The sequence below is a fragment of the Nilaparvata lugens genome, chromosome 8 (genome assembly GCF_014356525.2).
Source record: "Nilaparvata lugens isolate BPH chromosome 8, ASM1435652v1, whole genome shotgun sequence".
Lineage (NCBI taxonomy): Eukaryota > Metazoa > Arthropoda > Insecta > Hemiptera > Delphacidae > Nilaparvata > Nilaparvata lugens.
In genome coordinates this window covers 16018470-16040103 of record NC_052511.1, presented here as the reverse complement: position 1 = coordinate 16040103, position 21634 = coordinate 16018470, and the positions used below count along the sequence as shown (strand labels likewise).

The 21634-nt window shown below is 32.3% G+C and overlaps 1 protein-coding gene and 1 long non-coding RNA gene across 2 annotated transcripts in view; one reads left to right on the top strand and one right to left on the bottom strand.

Moving 5' to 3' along the window:
- The window catches only part of LOC111055822, a 41678-nt gene extending 32413 nt beyond the window's left edge, over positions 1 to 9265 (top strand). The window contains exon 3 of the long non-coding RNA XR_005571989.1: positions 1264 to 9265. This is a non-coding gene — a long non-coding RNA (uncharacterized LOC111055822). The remainder of the gene's footprint in view (positions 1 to 1263) is intronic.
- Positions 9266 to 10880: 1615 nt separating this feature from the next.
- Positions 10881 to 19875, bottom strand: LOC111055799 (WASH complex subunit 2). The gene is made up of 3 exons (XM_022343096.2): positions 19530 to 19875; positions 18563 to 18651; positions 10881 to 17020 (listed from the first exon to the last, which is right to left on the bottom strand). Exons 2-3 carry the CDS (start codon positions 18568 to 18570, stop codon positions 12514 to 12516), a joined length of 4515 nt encoding a protein of 1504 aa, XP_022198788.2. The 5' UTR covers positions 18571 to 18651; positions 19530 to 19875; the 3' UTR covers positions 10881 to 12513.
- Between the last annotated feature and the right edge of the window lie 1759 nt (positions 19876 to 21634).

Sequence of the window (21634 nt, the reverse complement as noted above, 5' to 3'; positions counted from 1 at the left end):
AGAGAGAGAGAGAGAGAGAGAGAGAGAGAGGCATGAAAGTTGAGCATCGGTTAGTTGGCTTGCCTTGTGTGGCCACAAGTCTCATCTACTGGAATAAATTACTTTCAACCTGTCCAAAATGATTTAATTCCAGACATTGGAAATAAAGCTACCCGTGCAAAATCAAGCTCTAAACTTTTCACATTTCAGATGCTCAGTAGGCCTATCGGACATTCCTTGATTAACATTCTCCAAAATTGAGTTTATAAATATAGTCACAAAAGTGAACGTTTTCAGTTCATCTAGTGATCTAGACCACCACAAAAAATTTTGTCTCAATTTGGAGAAATTTTTATAGGCCCCTCTCTGTTCTTAAATATTAAAATATTCTATAATAATTATTTTTTGTTTTCTACAATAATATAATACTGTAATAAAATGTATGCCAATACTGTACTTCTAAAGTAAGATTTTTCCAGAAGTAGGTATATAGTGCTCTTCCACTATAATCTCCTTTTATAATGATTCTATTCTTTCTAAAGCTCTTCAAAACTGATATGATTATGATCTCTCTCACACATTAATTCATCGATGATAAAATTCTTCATAAATATTGGATGCCATCAAGAACTACTTTAAATAATTCACCTAATATTTTATAAATTACTGACTAGCAGTTGAAACACTTCTTCTTTGATAATCTATTCAATAACATTCTTTCTACGCTAAATTTTTCAGCAATATACGAGTAATTCTCCTCCAAAATAATGTTCTATAATAATTGATTGATGATAATAATAATATTGAGTGACCTGGCTGACTCAGGTCTGGTGTCTGTCAGAGTTTTCCGGTTGCAAACTGATCAATTTCAGGGCCTCTGACATGACCTAACAACTGCTATTATCTTCTTAATAAATTATCTTCTACAATGATAATGTTTGTAGAGTTAATATTGATGTTGTGGAACTTTTACATACGGTAACTGAAGAGACTTGAGATGTTGTCTAAAAATTCACTTTATTTTAACTATTATTCTCATTGAAATAAAGTGGATTTTTTGACATCTCAAGTCTCTTCGATTCTACAATGATAATATTTTACATTAAATACTCCACAGTAAAATGCTCGTCTATGATGATTCTCTTCTACAACAATGCTTTACTACAATAATACTCTCCTGAATAATGCTGCTTCTGCTTGCATCGAGTAAAAGAATTCTAAAAAATGTAATAAAAATTAATAAATAAAGTTAGATACTTATTAAATGTATATTTTCTGTTTCAGGATATTCATGGAGACTAAGAACTAGTGCAGAGAAGTGCATCTGGCTGCTATCAATCATCATCAACGCCGAAAGTTTACAAAGCAAGACAAAATGTTCGTCAACATCACCGAGCTAAAATTATTCACCATCGTGAAACCGAAAGGTACAGTGAACCTTTAACGGGGAATTCTTCAATGATTCCCAAATATCCGCCAGACCTGCCAGTGTTCAGTTGAAATGTGGTTCTTCGACTCACATAAAATGGGCAGAAAAAGAAGAACATCAACTCACAAATGAGTAGGATACAGTCTTGTATATAAGATCTTCGAATATGTTTCACAAAAATCAAGAATATGAACCCATATCAATTCCCTAATATACAGTAGTGTGATGTAGAAGGGTTACAATCAAGAAAGCATAATGTGATTATGTTGATATTTGAAAAAAGTGTTGAATCCGATTGGATGTGCCTTTCGTAACCAATTCTATATTATTTGAATATAGTCTGAATAAGATTTTTTCATGGAAAATGATGTACCGTAGCCTACTACAAATGGAATAGAATTTTGTAAAAATTTGGAATAGATTTTTTTTAATCAGATCTTGTCTGCAGACCACATATATTATAATAGTGATGGTTATTTCAACAATCTATAGTAGCCTACTTATCATTCCTCTCAATACAGAAATTGTTAACTTTAATAGAATATCTGCAAATATTGATGATTCGTTAAAAAATATGAGCTGGGCTCTAGAATAGAACCCAAATGTATATTGTACTGTAACTTTGATACGATTGGATCTGTTAATACCCGATAATACATTAGGATGAATAAGGCTGTGATTATAACCCTGATAAACTCCTTTGCATTGAATAAATATTTCTTCAGCCCCACCGAACAATAATAATTTTCAAGATAAGACGTGAAATCCTTGAGAATAGATATATTTTTGTAAATAGAAGAAGCAGTAATATTATGATGAGACATTCAAACGTAATGGGTATGACTGGTTTGTGTGAAACTATTATCCCATAATTTTGTTCAATTTTATCCAAAAATATATGATACATTAGAAGATTTTCCAAATTGAATGGAAAATCAGACAGACTCAGAAGGATGGAAGGATTTGGAGGATGGAAGAACGAGGGAGATGAGGAAATCCTGACAAAGGACACCCTGAGGAAAGTGAGCTGAAACGAAATTCTAGCCAAAACTATAAGAATAAAATCGTTTTTTAATGCAGAGGGATTATTAGAATGGATACAAAATGCATTTACTTTTTGAATTAAAATCTTGACTCGAAACACTTGTTTCTTACTGAAGTAATGAGATTTTCTTATAAGTGACAACTGTGTCTGACTGACTAACTGACTCAATCACTAGCCGATTGGCCAATAACTTGACACCATAACTCTGACTCTGACCATTTAATTATTTGAAAATTTGACAATAGGTAAGACTGACTCATCACTGACTAGTTGTTTGACAATATTACTCGTGAACACTTTACAAGGGCTGACTGACTGACTGGATTGACTTACTGACTGACTGAATGACTCACTGACTCACTGACTGGAGTGTCTGTCTGACTGACTGACTGTGTGTCTGACTGACTTACCAACTGACTGTGTGTCTGACTGACTGACTGACTGACTGTGTGTCTGACTGACTGACCAACTGACTAAACTCACTCATAGATTGACCAATCACTAAACATCATAACTCTGACGACTCTGACCATGACGTTATTTGACAATTTGACAATATAGTATGACTGACTTATCACTCAACAGTCGTTGTTTGACAATATTACTCGTGAAAATTTAAAAATAATACTATACGACTGACTAGACTTACACAATACACAACTCACAAGTTAATGTAGGTATCTTAGTGACTGTTTTGAAGACGTGGATATTGTATAATATTAGCTTGTAGAAGAAGTTATAATATTCCTGTAATGTGCAGTAGTGAATAGTTTAATATGTAATTTTAGATATCCTATTGAATTATATAGTAAATATAATTCTAATGTGTATTAACTTATAATAATTAAATTATATTAAAGCTTTTCAAGTGGCAGCTCACTCATAGGATTGTATACTTTTGGATATTTATAATTAATTTGAGTAAGGTATCCAATTTTATTAGGATATAATATAACAATAATTCATCATTATTTTAATTGATATGACACTCATTTGCCTTCAAATATGTCTATGGAGATTTAAAAGTTTTTGAATGCTTTTTTATGCAACTAACATCTTCAGTATGAAGTTTTTTTTTCATTAATAAGTTAGGCCTACATTAATTCAAAAGTGCACATTGCTGCTTGAGAGCCACATTTTTCACTTAATTCCATACCATTGTTTGCTACTAGATTCACTGTTTTTCTTATTTGCTTCTAAAATTTTATTTATTCCCATTTTTGAATAATGCTTCATTCAATAAACTATTGTAAGTTAAGAGACTAAACTTTCACTGAATGACTGACTGACTTTCACTGGCAACTACCCTAAACGACAGTAAACGTGACAGTAAAAATGACAACTCACAGAACTTTATGCTGGGTATTTCTACTTGGAACTTTACAAAAATGCAAGACAAGATAAAATCTCGAGACTTTAACATTTTTGCGTTCATACTTTTAGTCCTGCAAAATTCTGATTCCAAACATCACACATGAAAATATTGCATTTTGTGGATATTGAATTAAAGCAATGACATTTGACAGTAATAAGAGGAAATAATAATAACCAACTAGACTGACTGCAAACTGACTAGAAGACTACCCCTACTTTCAACTGAAAAATAAAAGACAACTTGATTCTCAACAAATTAACGTTTTCGATTTGACAATAGATTTGCAGATAAACTTGCCTTACTTTTACTAAACATGACCATTTATTATTGTTTTAGACTATCCTAAAATTGCTAAATACGACAGAATTACTGGATGAGAGGTTTGAAAATTAGCCTAAATGATTGAAAAATGATACTGTACTTGAAACTTGTATAATGACTTGAAAAGTGATGGTTGAATGACGACATTAATATTGACAATTGACTTTTAACTTTCATATTGACAACGGACAACACATTTCAGATTGACAACTATTTACTGAACATTTATTGAAATGTTCATCCAATACCATACGAACTATACTCCCATACTGAAAAAGGACCTGTTCTAGGGCATAAACTCATATTAATTGACAAATCGTCATACTGACTGACATGGAACAACTGAAAGTCCAATCTTCTACATCTATAGCATACATCTCTATTGACTAACAAAATTCATATTGACTGACATATTTCCATATTGATTGACATATTGACTATAAACAATATCTTCTTCCACTAGAAATAGGCTACTACCGAATCATCCAGTCTTCTAAAGAATAAAGGCCTACAATACTTCATTTTGACTGACAAATTGTCACATTATTAATAAATCGACTAAAAGTAAGTTACTGAACCGACAAAACACTGCGCTTCTATATTGACTGACAAATTTTTATATTGACTATTACTACCAACCACGACTTTCACCAACACTTATCCACCAGACTTCTAAAGCATTCACTTCATACTGACTTGACAAATTTCCAGATTGACTTTCATATTTACTGATGATATATTGACTCATGGTTCTGACTTCAATTGAATGACTGAAGACTTATAAAATAGTCATTCTCAGGTAACCGGTAACAATTTTAGCACTTTTCGATGACATTAAAAATTGGCAACGAAAAATCTTATAAATGCACCAATACTTGATTGGCCCTTACAGGCCTCGATGATAACTCTCTTTTACTCTAAATCACAAAATGTATATGAAGCAGTAGAACCTATATATTTGAACATATTATATAATACTTGGAAAAGTGAAGTATGATGTTAAACGGGGTTAAGGATAGGTTGACTCTATTTTCTATAATGACTGCCTAGACAAACTGACAAGACATGAGAAGTACAAATTTGACTCACGTCACTCACAAGACATTAGACATAGGTGATAGGATAGACTTGTACAATTATGACTTTGACTTGACTTACTATAACTTTCAAAACTATATATTATCCTATTCTTTCAAAATATCTCCTGGAATCTTTTTCGAGAGATTCGCTTACAAAAACTTTATTTGAAAAATCTTTTCAAAAAGTATAAGATATTACTAATATAATGAGTTGATTTTTCAATGAAAAGTGCGAAATCGCCTCTATGTTGGCTGTTTGAAAGTTTAAGTTATCAAATTTCTTAGATTTTCATTAACTTTTTAGATTATAAATGATTGAGAGTAGATCTAATAATATATAAAATAAATAAAGTATAATTTACATAACTAACATTGAGTGAATAAATGAATGTTTCATATAAACATATAAAATCGTAATTTATGAGATGCCAAAGATTAGTTTAGAGGGAATGGATGTTATAAATGACATAATGATTTAGAGACTATTTTAAAACTACTTGAAACCAACTTGGCAATTGAATAATTAATATTTAAATCCCCAAAACGAAAAATTACATATTTGACTGACAACACCTATACAGTACCACACGATGACTCACAGACGAATAAAACATTGGAATTGTGACTACTTTCACTAAACTATACTAAATATATGACAGACGTTTTACAACTCAATGACGATAACGACATTCGATGAAAATTAAAACTTAATGGGACATAAAATATAACTAAAGACTTACTATGAAAAATGATGATCAAGATGATTAATTCTAGAAGTGAATGGCTTTTTATTTTCTTAGATATTCCTTACGAAAGAAAGGTGGTGAAATATGTACCTAGAGAACAAGGTGAGTGAATGGGAAGAGTGACGCATCTGTTTTAAGGAGAGAGACTTTAGAAACTCTCACATCGAGAAATTGAGAAAGGAAACTTATTACAGAATTCAAGTCTTCTTATGGAAAACACATTAGTACAGCTCCCACATACGGGTCTTCAAAAAATAAAATAGAAACGAATAATAGGCCCTGTATACCATTACAATATTGCGATTCTGAGCACATTTTTGATCTCATCAAAAGGTGGAATGCAGCTATAAAAAACTTCATTTCTTCACATTTTATATTTCATTCATGACTTCTTAGAAAGTTCTCAGTTTGGTTAAATTATCGTAATGTATGAATGGGTGATCAATTTGTGTAATAATTTTCTTATATTTAGAGACCATTTCAGTGTTATTTGAGATTTACATTTATAAATATTATTAAATAAATTGATAATTAGTTTGTATCATATATTTTAAGGATATCTCACTTTTCTTGATTGTATGATTTACGCAGATGTGTTGAAGGAAAAATGTAAAATAATAAGTTTGTCACTTGTTAAATATCTATATTCACTTAGATTAAGAAAATTGTTTTAAAAATTATCTTATCACTATTCATGTTGTAAATTACTCTTAGGATGAAAGTAGCACCATTACATTTATATTGTTGATTAGAATATGCATTTTTAATGTTAAGCAATTTATTTTGTTTATAACTTTGTTGTAATGAGTTCAGAAAATTTCTCTATCAAATGGACATACCGTAATGAAAATGACGACTGTGAAACTTGATTCCTGCATTTGTTATTATTCCTAGGCACTAGAACCATGGGAATTTCATAATATGCTATTATTGTTTCATACAAAATTTTAACGTTGACTGACCACTTTTAAAAGATAATAAAATATTGACTAAAATCACCGTAGGTACTGAGATTTCAATGTACAGAACATTTTGACAACAATGTTACACATTTTTATTGGAAGATTTATGTTTTCACTCAAGTTAATTTTATCTGAATTCATTTTCAGGCAGATTGATCAACTTTAATCATTTTGTTCATTCAAATTGAATCGACTATACTATTGTTAGGTACTGACTTTTTACCCGACTTGTTTACTTATTAATACTACCGTACGGTATTGGTTTGCTTGTTTACTGACTACGTACTTGAATTTTTACCAACTACTGTTGACTACCTTTAACTTGTTGGATATTGAAAATTGTTTACTGACTAATGACTATATTGTTTTACTTGACTGACTTGTTTACTTGACTCTACTGACTTATTTACTTGACTTTACTGACTTATTTACTTGAATTGTTTACTGAGTATAACTTGACAGCATTCAAATTTCTATTATTTTTGAAAATGCATGACAGCATATTGTAACATTTTTATTTATTTATTTTTATTTAATAAAAATATCGTTGTTTTCTAAATGACTACTACGGACGTTAATTTTCAACTACCTGGACTCTCATTATTATCACATCTACAAAATAACTTTAACCTATATACCTACTCTCACCTACCTACCTACCTACTGACTGACTATTTTCTAATTCTTGACAATATAGACTGTATTATTTATATTTTTAGTAGATACCGCACATCAAACGACATATAAAAGACATTTACTTTGACATTGATCTTAGGTTTCACCTCTTCACTGTGGATATGAGAGACTATCGGAAATAGATACATATATTTCGAACTACTCTATATAGAGTCTATAGATATATAAATAAAATAATAGTCTATTCTGTAATGACTCAAGGAAAACCTACTGAACGGCTAATCCTAAAAAAACTACAATCTACAATAAGGTACCGTACCCACCTAGCCTGGGTATAATTATATTGTCTTTATTCCTCTAGAAATGAGCTAAAGATGGAAAACAAAGAGTTCATATCAACAATAGTTGACTAACAAGCTTTCATTCTTCCTTGATCTTATTTGTAGTAAACTGGTAAAAGAGAAAATTATTATTATTGAGGAGAAATATAATAATATGATTTATTTAACAAAATAGGTACCGTAGCATTGATATAAATATAAATATAGTCAAATTTTCCAACCCTAACGGAATTTCAAACACGAGCCGTGATAGGCTCTTTTAGAGCCTATAATGCTATTGGAAAAATTTCTTAAGAGGTAAAAACCTGATATACTGGTGTATATCGTATATATAAAAACACCTAAACACGCTGTGGTGGTAATCTTTTATTTGCACAGAATGTTTTTATTTCATAATGGAGAAATTCTGCAATATATCTGAATACAGTGTTCGATTTTCTCTTAGGTTTTCTATGTAGTATCGGTCAATTTTTCATATTGTTTTAAAAACAGTTACGAGTAGGTATGAGCTTCCCTATCCAATCCATTGGTTTGTAAATCATAATCAAGACATAGGCCCACTCAAATTTCCTTTTAGAATAAATTAGAAAATGTGTTTATACTTGCCCGCTCATCTCGTTAATGTGAGTAGAGGAAAAATGTATTGTTCACATCACTCTTGAAACTAAAAAAAACACTCAACTTTAGGTATCTGCTGCACCTGAGTTGTATTCCATGTACCTATTCCTCCTTGTTCTGAAATTCCAGTTGAATCTACATTTCTGGAGTTGATTCATCTTGGTTGATAACAATAAGAGTATTTACAATACATTATGGCAGGCCTACTGTATCTTTTTCACATCATTTCGTGTATACTATTTTCCATGAAAGTTTTCAAATTGACGATGTCAGAAATGTCCAAAGTAGAACCAACATTAACATAATGGCTCCATATTCTAAGATTAGTATAGACCATACCAAACATTTTATTTTCTGTTTATTATAAATAATATTGAATCAAGAATAATAATATATTAAAATGCAATTATTCTTGTGACAAAATGGAGAAACAAGAAATCTCAAGCCTTGAAACATTACCATACGCTACAAAATCATTTTTTTTCTAGCAGCTCTTTTTTCCATAAATTTTTTTTAATTCTTGTCATTCAATAGAAACAGATAATAATCAACGTTTAAAATATAATTTCATAAAAAATCAATAAATACCTATATTCCTCATTTGTTGTGATAATTGAACAATTACCCAATTTTTGTGTTCTCATGCAATGTATAATGTAAATATACCTTAATTTAGATAAATAGGTTGATAATTCAATATTATTTGAATAAAAGTATTTCATATTTCGATTAAATGAGTTATTTTTTATTGATCTGCTTCAAACAGTAGTGGAATGTATATTTATGATGTTGATGATCCCTGATGTTTCCATTATTTGTTCTAATGTTTAAATATTTAACAGAGGGTGTGTGCATACAAAGATCGGTCAGGCGCTGTCAGTTATAATGGTCTTAGCACCATCTTACCATCTACGTAAAATTCTAACCTACGATTACATGTAGGTATGCGTTTCATTCCGGGTTCAAACGGACAGCTGATTAGATCCTTCTCCTTTTAAACCGAGATCGTGCATGAGGACCACAGGCCCGTATGCAGATACTCGGTTTAAACGGAGAAATGTCAGCTTTTGTTTAAACTCTTTATATTACATATTATGATAAATGCAACCATATCTACAAGTAAACGTGGTTTAGCGTTAAACGTTGTGCTAGCATATGGCCCTCAGAATGGTATAGATAAATACATATCCATATATTATGAATATCCATAAACCTCCTGAGACCTCTGTGTGCACACAACTCATAGTAATATAACTTGAAAGAAGTACCAGGATATGACTCACGTTACTATGTGGTGATTGTTTGCTTTGGTATGTTTGAGATTACTTTTGTGGAGACTTCCACTAGAAAATATTTTCACATAAATTAGTAAAACTACCTATCACTAATATTTCACTCACATTCGAGGTTGAGTGGTAGAGAGGACTTAAAAGTCCTAACTCCGCCTAGTAAATATTTTTTTCATTTCATGAATATTTGGTTAAATACCTTATTGATGCTGAGTTGTTTTGAAACTAGATTGAGATTCCAATCCAAAAATGTAATTGGAAAGCTTTCAAGGTAAGTGTTGTACGAACATAAGTTTTAATACTAATAGAGACTAATTTGTACAAAATAAAGCTAGAAATAAATGGAAAGAAAAATAAAAATCTCAGTACTCTTTTTGAATGATTTAATCACAACATGTTTCAACATTGATGCCATTTTCAATGTTGAAACATGTTGTGATTAAATAATTAAAAAAGGGTTTTATTTTTCTTTCTATTTATATTACAAGTAGCCCTATACAGAAAAGAGATAAAGCTAGAAAATATTTCATTCCTTTCAACATAAAAAATATTTTCAATTATCTTAAAACAAGATTGACAACATTTCCATCTTCAGTTCATCAGAAAAGTTTCATCTATGACAGAGTAGACTACTTTTGTTTTACATGATTACATTATCATTTCTTCCTTCTAAGGAGTGGAATAATTTTTATTAAAGTTAGAGTCAAGTCATCTACTTCTGCGACAGAACAAAAAATTTCAAATATTTAGTAAACATTGCTATTTCCAGAAGCATGTTCATACTCATCAGTAAGAACAGTGGTACCTACAATAGCAGACAAGTCTGGTAAAAGATTGTAAGAAGTTGTACACATTTTGAGAATCAATTGTAAGTAGAATTCAACAACAGATGGGCCGACAGTGCTCTCCTATTCCTCTATTATTTTAAAAATATTATTCAGATTATTATCACTGTATATCCTGTGTTGGAATAGCGAAATTTGAGTGGATTTCTAATTAGTAAGTTATAATAGAGCAGGACAAAAATGTTCAACATGGCAATTAACACAGTTGACAACGGTTTGTTGGTATATAGATTTTTTAATAAATTCCATTTTCATATAAGCGTTTTTACAATAAAGTCAAATATCCGTACATTTATAACAAGTGAACATTAAAATTATCATACAATAGAAATTAATTTCAAGATATAATATAAAAGCAATGAAGAAATTATCATTCAAAACGTGAACAATTCAAGTGAAATCATTGATGAACATGACAAAAATGAGTGATTTAACGAGAACAAACCCAATTTCACTAGGTTGAATTTCAGCAACTCTATCAACACTATCATTATTCAGCATTATTAGTAACAGGTCATAATTTATGACTTCGATCTTTCATTATTTATTGCACTCGATTTGGTAACTGGAATCTATAAATTAGCCGTTTTAAATCCTAGAAACAATAAATAATTATTACTCCTCAGTTCTTTGCATTCTCAAGGCATTCTTATTGCGTTCAGTAAATCAAAACTATTCATGTTATCATAAAATTATCATGACAATTACTGTACTTCATGAAACCCTAACATGATAGGGTAAAGCATGATTCCATCTAATGTATATTAATGAATATTGTATAATTGACACGATTTTTGTGAGAAGTATCATCAATGACAGTAATGATACAAACAAATTTATTCAGTATCTTGCAATAACTGAATAAATGGGAAACTTTTCATCATTGATTTATTACTGACCTGTTTGGTTTTCTGAATGACATTATTTCTCCAATTATAGCAAATAGTCATAGGCAGAATAATAGATATGAAGCTCAACAAATATGTATGTATTAAAGATGCCAATTATAACTAAAACAATTGTGACAATTTGTTCACATAACATAGAATCAACAAGAACATATTTGGTATCAATAAATAATAATACAATAGAACAGAATAATAACATGCTAATAACTATAAAATTACAGCACTAAAAGCAATAAAGCTGGAATATCATTTATTCTAAATTAAGCTCGATTGATTCTAGATCAGTTTTCAAATTATTCTGAATTCGAAGAAACTAAAACTATTCAGCAAATACATTTTCAGCCTCTTCTACACAATGAATATTCTTATATATTGGCATGAGTTCAATAAAGAATTGTTCAATAAACAAAGAATAGCGGAGGGAAATATATACTGTTCTCAACATCATTGAATGTGGAATGAATCTTATTGTAATTCATTCAACGCAGTTTCTCATCTACTCAATCCAATTGGACTCATCAGATTTCGATTTATTTTTTAATATAACGCCAATATTTGTGGTTTACACAAAAAGTCAATCAAGAACAGATTGGAAAATCACACAACTTAACAACCGATAATCACGCCACAAAGCCTAATAAAATTGACATAGTTGTTTGGAAATATTTATACTGTTGGAAATTGCGTATCAATTTGGAATGTATTATATTCAAATCATTTGAGATATCAATTTCCATAATTCAGGTTTTAATTACTAGAATTAACAAGATTAAAATACTCATAACACAAACTACAGTTTGTGTTGTACCAATCCATTTCCCTAAACAATAACAAGGTTGAAAAAATTTTAGAATTCATGTAACAAATTATTAATTTAAATTTACCTAGAAAATCGTATTTGTTCGTGGAAAATTATTATCACATAAAAAATGAGTTACCATCATTGCTGGTTATCCAAATTAGAAAGCGGGTCAACAAATGGGAGTTGTGAGTCACTTTTCGATAGATTAGTTTTTGTGGGAGGTTTTTTGCTAGAATTGTCGCTGACTGAGAACTCGTTTTCGGTGGCAGATAGACCGGGGGAGAGAACGGTGGTTGGAACTGCAAACAGGTCTCCCGGAGAAGTGCTGACTTTGGTGTAATCAGGAGGTAAATCTAGAGGTGGAACACCGAATAGGTCTTCTTCATCGGTGGAGGGAGAGAGCACATTTGAAGGCTCCACAGAGCTCGAAGTTTGATCGGCAACTGATTGAGTAGCAATTGAAGAACTGTTGTCTGTTTCATCTTCTTCAAATGTGGAATGCCTCAACGCCTCTCTTCTAGCCTTCCTAGTTGGTGGTCGGCGTTTAGCTTGAATCCTTGCTCTGTCCTTATTGACGTTGGTGAGTACACCTGAGGGGGAAACCTTACCTTCAGATTGTGGTTTCACCTTTCCACCCTCCACCAATGTGGGCAACACCGCTTGAGGCTCAGATACATCACTCTTTTCCCCAACTCCCTCTTCGTTTGAAGGCTTCTTGAATTTCGGCATCGCTCCAGGTAGAAGAGCTCTAGGATCAATATTCAGTGTCTTCTGTAGGTTCAGTTTACCTGGAGTTATCCTCTTCGGCGATTCGACTTTGGGCTCTGAACTGAATATTCCCCCGTCAGTTGCATCTGTCACCTGGTTATCACACAGTATGGGATCAGGCAGCTTCAATGTGTTTGGTGGAATTGGTTTGGACCTCTTTTCTGGCAAAATGGGTTTGGAAGGTTTTGAGGGTGGTTGTGGTTTTTGAGACGTTTCAGGTGATGTTGTGGTTTGCACGCTTGACAATGGATCAGTCTCGACTCTGGCCTCAACTGTTGGTTTAGGAAGTATTGGTTCAATATTCGATTGAAAATCTAGATCACCTGATTTCTTTGCTTCAAATTTAGACTCAACTGATGATTTAGCAAGTGTTGGTTCAGTACTTGGTAGAAAATCTAGATCACCTGATTTCTTTGCTTCAAATTTAGACTCAACTGATGATTTAGCAAGTGTTGGTTCAGTACTTGGAGGAAAATCTATATCAACTGATTTCTTAGTTTCAAATATAGACTCCACTGTTGATTTAGGTAGTGACGATTCAGTAATTGGAGGAAAATCTGCATCACCTGATTTCTTTGTTTCAAATATAGACTCAACTGTTGATTTAAGTACTGAAGGTTCAGCACTTGGTGGAAAATCTACAACACCTGGTTTTTTTGCTTCAAATAAATCATCTACTGGAGACTTTGGTGGGACACTCGTCTCAACTTTGTCCTCTTTTTGTGAACCAACTTTTGTTTCTAGGTCAACATGTGAATCTTCACCAAATAACTCTCTCTCAGCTGATAATGTAGTTGACTTTTTATCTACTAATGGCGGTTGTGAAGCAGAGGAAATATTAGATTTATCATTACTAAATAATCCATCATCATTGTCATCTTTCAACACACTAAGACCATCTTCTTCTTTCTTACTTGTTACAATAGTGGAAGGCACTGAAGAAGCAGTCTTTTCATTGTTACTTTTGGAACTTTTAGACCCTGGTTTGCCCAAACTACTAAATATGTCTGTGCTATCATCATCAATACCACCGAAAAGTGAATCAGCAGAAGAACGAGCAACAGAAGGACCTTCTTTTGTTTTAATTGACGATTTATTTGATGCACTCACATTGAAGCTTTCATCAAACAATGGGTCGTCAACTACGGCAGCAATAGGTTCATCTTTTTTATCAATATCTTTCTTACTATCTTCAAACTTTGGAATAGCTGTCTTAATATCTATAGCAGCACTGTTATTTGTGCTAAACAAATCATCACAGTCATCCTCTACAGTCTTTTCAGAGATTGAAGGGTGGGGAGGAACCACGGGCTTATTCGGAGGGTTATCAATTGATTGCGCTTTATCTTCCTCAATCAAAACTGGCTTGGGTTCTGGTTTCTTCACTGAACTTTCATCCAACTTATTAAAGGAATGTTTAGAGTCCTGTTTGTCTGGCAATTTAGAAGAAATGGGCTGCGAAAACAAGTCATCGTCATCCAAAGACTTGGGTTTAGTTGGCTTTTTACTGGTAGTGATACCAAACAGACCATCATCACCATCAGAGTCTGTATCATCGAAAATGGATACTTTACTTTTCGCAGAAGCAATCGACTGTTTGACTGGAGGTGTTGTTTTTGGTTTGCTATCACTTCTACCTATACCTTCAAATAAGTCTTTCTTGTCAACTGGATTGACAGTATCTTTACCTAAACTGCCAAAAAGGTCGTCAGTGCTACCCTGTTTCAAATTATCGCTAGTTTTCACATTCTTGGGCTTTGAAGCAGCCGAAGAAGCCGCAAAAATGTCATCAGATAATTTTTCACTATCTTCATTATCACTAAATAGGGATTTGCTAGGTAGCTGCTGCTGTTTCGGCAATACTGATTTTGAAGGAATGCTTGCACTCTTTTTGGAAGTTATAAATTCAGAGTCTGAATCAGAATCACTGAACAAATTCTGCACTTTTGAGCTACTGATGTTTGCCTTTTTCTCAGTGGATGCAGTTTTACTTTTATCCTTAACGCTAGCAAACAAGTCGTCTTTGAAATCTCCAAACAAATCATCTACAACTGATTTAGGTTTTGATGATGAAGAGGATGCAAAAGTATCTTCATTACGTTTTACAGGTGGAGGTTTTTCTTTTTTACTTTTTGTGAAATAGCTACTGAAAAGGTCATCATCGTCATTGTCATCATCCACATCTTTGAACAGATCATCGATGGCTTTTGTTGATGTTTGCGGAGGAATCGCATCACTTTCAAACAGCCCTGACTTATTGCTTCTAATTGATAAGGTATCTTCATGGAAAGAATCCGAAAGTTTGGTTGAACTGTTTTTACTAGACGTCTTTTCCAAACCGGACGTGAATAGGGAATCTTCATCGTCATCCATATTGTCACTATTATTGGATTTGAGTGAACTGACAATGTCTGGCTTCTTTTTAATTGGGGCGCGGTTAGTTGTTGTGTCTTTCTCAGTCTTTGAATTGTTTTTAAACGGATCTACATTACTACCAAATATACTAACAGCACCGGCAGGCATTTTTTTCTTGACTGGTTCGTTAACTTGTTTAGCAGCAGAGAACAGGCTGTCAGGTTCCTCAATGCTATCTCCCGAGAACAAGTCAGTGGGACGACTGGCGGGGTTCATGGCTCTGTTACCAGGCGACGATGAAGTAGATGAAGAGTTCTTGTCTACAGCACTTATAACTGGAGGATTCGAATCTTTTTTCAGCTTACTTTCCAAATCTCGGATCAAGTTTTGTTTGTTAGAGACAACAGGTTGACTGCTTCCACCCCACAGTGGCGATTCTAGATTCCTATCGTCATTGGGCAAGAACAGATCCTCTTCATCAAAATCATTATCAGGGGGAGGTTCGGTGATGTTTGCTGCAAATATTGAATCATTGTAATCATCATAGCTGTCATCAAACCCATTATCGTAGTATCGATCAGCTTTGTTATCATAGGGCCGTACAACAGGTTCATAGGTGGTGTGGATTGTGGTTGGTATCTTGACAGGAGCAACAGAAGGCAGGGAATCGTCTGAGGAAGCATCTAGTTTACCTTCAAATCGCATACCTTCCAGACGAGCACTCAGATGCTCTGCAAACGACAACTCACCTTTGCCCAATGTATTCGGCTTTGATTCAGATGCACCAACTGATTCAACGTTTACACGATCGCTTTCTGGCTCGGAGTCTTCGTGAACGGAGAAAGCTTTACTGGCTGACGATTCATCTGACAATTTTTCTTCGTTCTCCTCCTCCTCCTCATCATCATCATCATCTTCCTCCTCATCATCAGTTAATCGAGATTTGATACCAACATAAGGGTCGATCAAAAATTCTTTGGAACCAATTAAATGCGGAAGTGGCTTGCTTTCGAAACGATTGATCGGCTTATAAACTATACCAATTGGAGTACCATCATCATCATCTTCACCATCGTCATCATCAGAATCGATGTTGGGAATTTCAACAGATACAAAACTCGCTCGCAGAACTTCGAGTCCATTCGCGATTGCACTCTTCTTCCTGTTGAAACGATCGGCCTCTTCTTCTTGCCTCGACTTTTTCACCGGTTCACTACTCACCTGTTTGTCTTCAGTCGGTTCTTCATCGTCGTAGACTCGATTTTCAACAAACTGAGAGTCAGCCAACGACAAGAAGTGATTGGAGACCAGATGCACACCGACACAGGTAGTGGCCAAGTCTGCCTCGAGTGAGTCCAAAGCTTGCGAAGTGCTCTCCAGTTGACTGGAGATTCGATCGGAGAAACTCTTGAGATGACGTAGAAGTTCAACGTCGGCGCCGAGACTCCATTTAGCTCTGTTCTCTATGATGGTCGACGTTGTCCAAACCCCGTTTTCTTTCCCATCTCCTGATCCGCCACCACTGTAAAATTGGTACCAAAAGCTTTATTCTTTCTTCATTCATAATTTTGAATCAACAGGTTAGTATAGCTTTATTATTTCTCCATTCATAATTTTAAATCAACAGGTTAGTATAGCTTTATTACTTCTTCATTCATAATTTTAAATCAACAGGTTGGTAGGCCTATAGCATAGTGCTAAACCAATAAATTTATCCATATTGATTCTATGATACAGCAGATATGATGCACCATATTGAATAGAGATGTACAGAATTGGAATAGATTAAACCGAAACAGAACGGAAATTATCTAATTCCCATGTAGGTAATATATCGTTGGACTCAATTGTTCGAAAAAAAATTAATGTAGAATTGATCATTAACTAATCAAACTAATTCGAGTTTATGTATCAAGTTTATTTTTACATCTTCCCACCATCTTCCATGGATTGCAAATTAATGATAATATTTATTTTAATTGGGAAAATGATAAATCAGAATATAATAAGAATTGAATATTATAGTGGCGGAGTTGAAAGATTGTAATAAGATTGTTTGAAACCAAGTAAACAAAACTGTAAGAAACAGCGTAAGGTATGAAAATTTTTGGGAAATTACAGTTTGATTATCGACGTTTGTGCTTGTTTAGTTATGAAGCAAAAACTGAATTGAAATAAAAAAGCTGCTTTTATCCGATTTAAACAAGCTTATTTGCTACAAGAATGTACTTGTTATTAAAAGTAATAAGACATAACCTAAATGGAATAACATAGTACGCATTGCATTGTGTAGAAAGTTAGGGAGGATGTCACATACAACGATTATCTTTTTCATCAACTCTTATAAATTCCTGATAACATCAATCCAAAGCACTTAATCTCAAGTTTTAGAGACAACAAACAAGGAGATTTACAAAAATATTTATAATTAAGAATCCACTACTAAATTGAGAGTTTGTACACCTGTGTAGCCGAGTGGTCTAAGGCATCGAAACTTCAGACTGCTATCACTGCGCCTGGTCGTGGGTTCGAGTCCCGCCAAATGCATGACTATTACCTCATCTCATTTCCCACATAAGAGCAAAAGCTTATTTGGGCATCATCAAGCAGAAAATAAATTCTAATAATTTTATAAATACAACAATATTGAATGGTTGTACCCTAATTGGATAACACTGATGCTAAACAGTAGCATATTATGAGACACTGATCAACTTCATGTCAGTAAAGCATACTAGTTTGGAAGGAGTATAAATCTATTAGGCTATTATCGTATTGTATCCAGAAAGCAGCACACAAGCGTGAAACATTAATTTCATTGATTCTCATTGATGCAGTTACGCCCTACTCTAGAATGGTGGCTTGTGGAGCTGTAGAACCCTAAAAGAGTTTGGCAAAGTGTTTAAAATTTTCCAGGAGAACGATCACAAATCATTAATATTTCATAGTCTAAATGTTAAACCAAAATGCTTTGTCAAGTAGCCACTGGCTATTAGACACTCCAATAGTGAAGTAGTGAGCATCAGTATACTCTATTGTACCTGAAAAATCAAGATGTTCTTACCTTTCCATAGTCGCACAATAGTTCTTTCTCCTGAGACATTTAGCAAACTATGCGTTCTCACAAGTTACTTCATCAAATTACCAAAGCACCTGAAAAATGTAAAAGAACGCAATAAATTTATACCGTAGAACAGAAATGTCATCTTGAATTCCAAAATGCATTATTGAAATTTTGAAATCTAGTTGTAGAAACATTTACAGACCAACATAAATGATTAGAACACTAAATAGCTTAATGAATAGCCTAAGGCAAAATATATGAATAGCTTGATAGCCTAACTGTTTGATTGCTCTATTTAAACATGGATAAATAAATTGCTTAATTCACATGACCAATGGAGTAGGCTATATATTTATAAACTTTGTGAAATAACTTAGAGGTTAGAATCATCTCATTTATCAGTAAGTTAGAACTTCACAGTGAACTCTTATAAATATATTTTACAATAATATTTAATATACGCTATTACTGATAACTCTAAGTGTATAGTCTAGCCAGCCTTTCTCAAATTTGTAGAAAAAAGCCTCACTTACTTGTCAATGATATGATAAGGAAAAAGGAATCCACCAATTCATAATGTTAATTAAACTCTCAGTTTCAAAGTCACACATTAAAAAACGTTTTGATACTCAATAATTGAATGACATTTACAAAGTTGCATATTCTTACATAACAAACACATTTGCATAACAATGTTATAACACAGTGACAAGTTTTATGGATGACAATAATATATTCTTTAATAGTTGAAAGTTGTTAACTAACGAGACTTGTACCCAGGTTCAGGTTCAAAATTGTAATATTGCATAATATACAAATAATAAATTCATATTACTGTATACCTTCAACTGAAATTAAGATAATAAAAACCTAACCTATGATTAATACCAAATTGCTCAAAGTTTTTATTACTTTGTATGTTATGGTTGAACAACAATATATAAGTTCTTGTTTTTATTTTACTTACCGTACTAAGTTTTATATATTTTAAAACTCTCGAGGCCAAATATCTTGCATAAATCAGACACCATTCAATTTCAATAGCACCACAAAAACTACCATCAATGTTGAAGCTAACTCACTCAACACTATACTTTCTCCGTATACATAAATTAGAAAATACTAATTGCAAATAGAACTCGGAAATACAGTTTTGGATCTAAATAAATAAATCTTTTTTCCTTCACACAGTAAATCTAACTACACTGAAATAGTAATACGTAATCATAGTAAATATCTACGTAAACGTAGTCGTAATCATCTGTGAATTCCGTATCAATTCCGCACAAGAAAACAACGATGACAGAGAAAGTAACTGCTGATTGACAAGTGGAGTTGTGTGGTGACGAGCTATTCCAATGCCTTCTTGTTCATGGCGCGATTTTTAAAATTGACGGCTACCATCCTCATCAACATGGTACTTTTGCGTCTAGATTTAAACTTACATCTATATATATATCTAGATTATTATCCTAGCCTTGTTTAAATGGAAAATCTCTACATAGTATTGAATTTGAAATGAAAATATATTTGGGTTCTCAAAAAAATATAGTCTACTACCGTATACCGTACTCTAAGTTATAGCCACAAGTGTAGAAAGAAATCTACAGTAGCCTAGAGTTAAAAAAGTTGTGCAACTGTAGGCTATTAGATCTAAGAATCTATTTTTTCAACTACACAGTATCAATATATGAATATTATTGATCTAATATTACCTTTCCAATATTATTTTCGTGTTGAACAACCTATCATCATATTTTAATTCTCACTATCTTAAAAGGTATGCGCACACCGATGCGTACAAATTCGTTGCGGAATTTTATATTTAATAATCCATTTATATGAATTATATTGTATTAATTCATATTTATATGAGCTCAGCAAATGATAATCCTTAAAGGCAATTATAAAATTAGATATGTATAAAAATTGTTTAAAATACTAAAGATGACTAATTTCATTGATCTGATTAATTTGCGACTATTATTATACGATACTGTACTGTACTGCTTATTTATATTAACAACATTGATTGTTTAAAAAAAAATTAAATTTATATGAAATACTTCAAATTCATGTAGCATGAATTAAATTAACTAAATAAATAAATTACTAAACTTAGTAATCCAAGTTATTCTCTTCAGAATCAATCTATTTCAAATAGAGGTATTGGGGACAAAATTCTTCGTGTAAAAACTTAACGGTACAATAGGTATGGTAACACGAATAGGCCTAAATGGTACCTACTGGTATTTACTATAATAAATCAACTTTAAGTACCAGTACCAATACTGTAATTTCTAAATTAACTTCATGATTATGTCACAAAAGAATGGGGACATATAGAAGATTGACAAAACATTTTGATGAATAATGCAGCAAATACTTTAATTTAAGCTTGTTTTATTATGTTGTAGTATTGAAAAATACAAATTCATTCACAATTTCCATAATTAATTTATTTGATTAAAATTTACACACAAAAACGTTAAATTAATCATACCTAACAAAATATCAACATAAACTATTGGAAAATAACAATTACACATTAAGTGATGGTAATATTATTAATTATCATGATAAAATACCCAATATAGATACCGTATTGCCATTTGAATTTCACAATAAGATGAGAGTAATGAATGAATTATGACAAGAAATGATCATGACTTTTTCTTATAATTTACATAGGTAGTTTCTAGAAAATGTTCGGTCAACAAAATGTAGGGAAACCTGTTATTAATAACATACATACAATTTCTCAAGACACTCTGAAAATGATGGATAAAAGTTGGAGATAACACTAGAGCTAAAAAAATGAACTTTGTGTTGTATATTTTCAATTTTTAAGAAAGCACATATTGAAAATAAAGTACTTGTAATTAGATCCCTATTGTTATTAATTTATTAGGTTCAAGTATTTTGATAACAAGTTACTAGTTTTTGATATAAAAAGACCTTGAATTCTGGTATCTTCAATCTGATTCAGATTGAATCAAACCTTCTGGTTCCTTCAACCATTGCATCAAAGCAATAAAATAATGAAAAATTATTAATTACTAGTATCAGAAA